Raw genomic sequence first — 4,877 nt, 5'->3', positions numbered from 1 at the left:
GTGTGCCACCACCACTTGGCTGAGATAGTTTTATTATGCAGACTAGAACTGTCCTGGAAGACCCTATATATTCAATATGTGTTTCAAACAAACAGCAATCCTCCTGCCTCAGGTTCCTAAGAGCTAAGATTTATACACAAGTGCCTCTTTATGCTTTAAGTTTATGTTAGATTTGCTGTTTTTGGAAACAGAACCTTGCTATCAACCCCAGACTATCCCCAAATTCAAGAAGCCCCCACTTTAGCCTCCTGAGTGCTAGAATTAAAGACTTAAAGACTTTTCACCCAGAAGTGATGGTACATGCTATAATCCCTATACTCTAGAGGCTGAAAAGAGGATTTTTGAGTGCAAAGCCCTTCTGGTCTACACATTGAGACCATAACTCAACAATTACAACAAAGACTATTAAAGATATCAAAGTCAATATTATTTTCAGAAGGTTTCCATTCATTTTTCCCAATAATCTAATTTTTAAAAATTACATTTATTTGTTTTCTGTGTGTATGAGGTGGGATATGTGTATGCCATGACTCAAAAGTGAAATAAGAGGTCAACTTTCAAGAGCTGGTTCTCTCCTTCTGCCATCTGCACCCTGGAAACTGAACTGGGTTATTAGCCCAGGCAAGGGCCTTACCTGCTGTCCTACCTCACCTCACCAATGCTCTAGTAATCAAATATACTTTTCCTTTTTTCACTTAATGTGCTGTATTGGTTTTTGTCTGTATGTATGTGTGTAGAATACCAGATCCCCTGAGAAAGAATACAGATAGTTGTGAGCTGATATGTGGGTGCTGGGGACTGAACCCAGGTCCTCTGGAACAACAGCTGGTCCTCTTAACCTCTGAACCATCTCACCAGCCACTGCAGTAATCAAATTTTTATAATAAATTACATTTTCTTTCTTTTCCTTTTTTTTTTAAATTTTTGTGACAGAGTTTTCCTATGTACCCTTGGCTGTCCTAGAACTCACTCTGTAGACCAGGCTGGCCTTAAACTCACAGAGATCCACCCTCCTCTGCTTCCTGAGTTCTGGGATTAAAGGTGTGCACCACTACTGCCTGGCAGTCAGTTTATAATGTTAAAAAAAATATGTCAGTTTTTCCTTTATGTCAATTTCTACATACCCGTTGCTGACTGGGAGTTGACATCTGCATCATGAAGAAGTAATAATTTCACAATATCTAAATAACCTCCACTGGAAGCTGCCATCAGAGGAGTTATATCTCCTTTATTCCCTCTATCTTCAACATTAGCATGCATAGCTAGTAGTACCTTTAAAAACACACAAAGAAGTTGTTATTGCTTACTATTAGTAATACTTACAGACAAAAATATTCAGTTTGAGACGATAACCTTTTGAGATAGGGATAAAAAGATAGGTAAAAATAATCACCTGTTAGGAAAATTCAATTTTTACTGGTCAAGATGACAGGTCAGATCATATATTTTTCCAATACTATTTGAGAGACAAGATCTCATGCATCTGAAGCTGGTCTTAAACAAGTGGGCAGCCAAGTACAACCTTGAATCCCAAGTCCTCTTGTCTCCACAACCCAAACGCTAGGGTTATAGGCATGCACTACCACTTCTACCTATTACATGTCAATTTTTTTTTTTAAAGAATTACTTATTTACTATACATACAGTGTTCTGCCTGCACACCAGGAGAGGGCACCAGATCTCATTACACATGGTTGTGAGACACCATGTGGTTGCTGGAAATTGAACTCAGGACGTCCGAAAGATAGCCAGTGCTCTTAACCTCTAAGCCATATCTCCAGTCCCCCATGCTAATCTTTAAATAAAGATCTCATTAGCCATCCTATTATATATGTCTGCTCTTGTAAAAGAATTTGTGCTATGCTTGAGATTGTATAGAAAGAGAACAATAAAAATAGTTTATTTTTCAATATTGCTCCATGTAGAAGAAAAAAATTAGAACAGGATATCCTATCTGAATGGAGTAGAAATAAACTTCTACTTTCCTTTATAGTTATATTTTTATTTGTTTTTTATTGGTTTTTTTTTTTTTTTGAGACAGGGGCTTACTACCTAGCTCAGCTGGTCTCGAACTTATCTGCTTGCACCAGTGCAGGTGAGCACCACCATCACATTAATTCTCTTTGTGTGAACAGGCACACAAGGATCACAGCACACAGGTGGAAGTCAGAGGACAACTTGCAGGAACTGAATCTCTCTCTCTTCACTAGGTGGGCCCCAGTAATCAAACATAAAATCAGGCCTCCATCCCACCTGACCAGTTATATATTTTATTTTCTTTTTAAAATTATTTTGGGTGTATGTGTGTTTTGCCTGCCTATATATCTGTGCATCACATCCTTGCACAGTGCCTATAGAGCTCATAAGGCTCTGGAACTGGAGTTACAAATGATTGTGAGCTGCCATGTGGGTGCTGGGTCCTCTTGAAGAACAACCAGTGCTCTTAACCACTAAGCCACCTCTCAGACCCCAGTTACATAGAATTTCTTTTCTTTTCCAAGAAAGGATTTCTTTGTGTAGCCTTGTCTGTCCTAGAACTCACTCTGTAAACCAGACTAGCCTTGAACTCAGAGATCCACCTGCCTTTACTGCCTAAATCCTGGGATTAAAAGTGTGTGCCACTACTGCCTGGCTTATCAACCTTTTTTTTGTTGTTGTTGTTGTTTAGAACTGAGGATATGGTGCAGTGTAGTAGATAGTGTTTACCATGAAGACCTGAGGGAAGGCTGGAGTTCCAAGAACTTGAGAGGCAGAAACAGGAGATCTCCAGGGCAAGCAGGCTAGCTAGAGAAGCAAATTGGTAACTCCATGTTCACCAGAGTAAAAGATCCTATCTCAATGAATAAAGTGGAGAATGGTCAAGGAAGACACACCTAATATCATCTTCTGCCCTACATAGCCCCACACACATATTCAAACATACACACACAACATATGTACACAAAAATTCCAAAAACAGAAGACCTCAAAATATGATTATTCAGTGATTCTTACTCAATAGGGTAAGCTTTGAATACATGATATAAAAATAAACTATGCCTAGCTACACACACACACAGACACACACACACAAAATGAATTGTGTATATTTCTAAGAGAAAGGGAAGGGAGGATCTGGCCTCTAATCATATTTTCTTTTATAAGTAATAAAAATAACTAAAATACCCAAGCCTCTCTATAATTTTAAACACTAATGATTATTTCGGGGCTGGGGATGTAGCTTAGGGATAAAGCACTTACCTCATATTCACGAGACCCTGATTTGATGATCCCCAGCACTACTAAAATGAATAAAGATTATTTCTGCTTACTTGTGCCAGTTCATAATATCCTGCTGAACAAGCCAAACACAGTAGGCTTTCTCCTTCTTCTGTATGTTCATTTACACTTCTGCCTTCATCTAGCAATTTGCGAACAGCATTTACATCTCCATCTGAACAAGCTTCTGCCAGACTGCGACTACAATCAAACATTATATGAAATTAACGGATGGAAAAGGACTCGTGATCCTATGATACAAAATTAAATCGAACATACACATATAAAAAATGTACTAAGATAAACTAGCATGAGTATTTTATGTGCCAAGCATCCTATCCCTAACTGTAATTATATACATGCTTCAACTAGGTAAAAATAAGAATTTGAAAATAATTGTCATTTTTATTATTATTATAGATATATTTTTGAGTTATAGACAATTGTTAGCCACCATGTGTATCCTCTATAAGAGCAGCAAGTGCTCCTAACTGCTGAGCTATCTCTTCTGCTCTATTTTTATTGTTTTTTTTTAAGTAGTATATACAGTAAGGGTTTCATTACCAGATTTTCCATACATACTTTATTTCTGTTGATTCTCTTCTCTTCCTATACTGCTTTCCCAACAATCTTCTCCCAATAACAGCTGTTTTTAGTTTTCAAAATCTTCATGGTAAAATTTTTATATCTGAAGTTGACTTCACAAAATAGCAATCCTCAAAGCTTACAGAATCAAAGTAACTAATAGAATCACTGTTGGTTGTTTTAGATCTAGAAGTAACTTGTGTTTGCTTAGTGATATGGGCCTAATGTAATCCAGAAGGCCCCCAAACTCTATTATGTAATGCTAGGATTACACTCACACTTGACCAAACCTGGCTCTGCTACAGATTCTGACAGGCACAGAGGGATTGAAGGCCAGTAAGATGGTTGAGTGGGGAAAGGCAAGTGCTGTCAAGCCTGATAATCTGAGTTTCAAACCTTACTGGCCCTCAGGCTCTGTAACCTCAAGTTTACTAAGACATGAATGCTGGTTTTTAAAATGCAACAATACTGGAGGTCCTAGAATATTTGAGCAATAGTTTTAAAAAGACAGGTCTTTCTACATAGCCCTGGCTGTCCTGGAACTCACTAAGTGGACCAGACTAGCCTAGAACTCAGAGATTCACCTGCTTCATCTTCCCAAGTGCTGAGATTAAAGGCATGGGCTATTGGTGCCATTTTAGCAATTTAAGATTTTGAAAGTTATATATAAGCTTAATTTATCCAAAATCACATTTAGACAATAGATCATATAACAGCAGCAGTGAAAGCATCAGCACTAGTTCTGCAGTGGATTCCTTAGCAGAGAAAACAGTAGGATCTCAGGGTAAATTATTAGCTTTTTTTTTAACATTTATTTAAATGTGTGTATGCGTGTGTACATGTATACGTTTACCTTTGTCACAGAACGAATTTATGGAGTTTATTTTCTCCCTCTAACATGTGTGTCCCAAGAATCAAACCCATATAATTATGCTTGGCAGTTAGACCTTTCACTGCTTTTGTGCCATCTTTCTGGGCCAGAGATATTAATTTCAAATCCCAAAACATCAGCAAGAAAATAATTCCTCTGGTAT

The 4,877-nt window shown here is 37.7% G+C and overlaps 1 protein-coding gene across 8 annotated transcripts in view; it reads right to left on the bottom strand.

Moving 5' to 3' along the window:
- Window positions 1–4,877, bottom strand: part of LOC101992219 (ankyrin repeat and KH domain-containing protein 1) — a 118,328-nt gene that overhangs the window by 86,662 nt on the left and 26,789 nt on the right. For all 8 annotated transcript variants that reach the window (XM_013349515.2, XM_013349518.2, XM_013349516.2 and 5 more), the window contains exons 4-5: window positions 3,312–3,459; window positions 1,125–1,272 (exon numbers count right to left, since the gene is read on the bottom strand). In XM_013349515.2, coding sequence (XP_013204969.1) covers window positions 1,125–1,272; window positions 3,312–3,459 — 296 coding nt within the window. The remainder of the gene's footprint in view (window positions 1–1,124; window positions 1,273–3,311; window positions 3,460–4,877) is intronic.

The sequence above is a fragment of the Microtus ochrogaster genome, chromosome 18, assembly GCF_000317375.1.
Source record: "Microtus ochrogaster isolate Prairie Vole_2 chromosome 18, MicOch1.0, whole genome shotgun sequence".
In the NCBI taxonomy this organism is placed as follows: domain Eukaryota; kingdom Metazoa; phylum Chordata; class Mammalia; order Rodentia; family Cricetidae; genus Microtus; species Microtus ochrogaster.
This window is presented reverse-complemented; position numbering and strand designations above follow the sequence as displayed.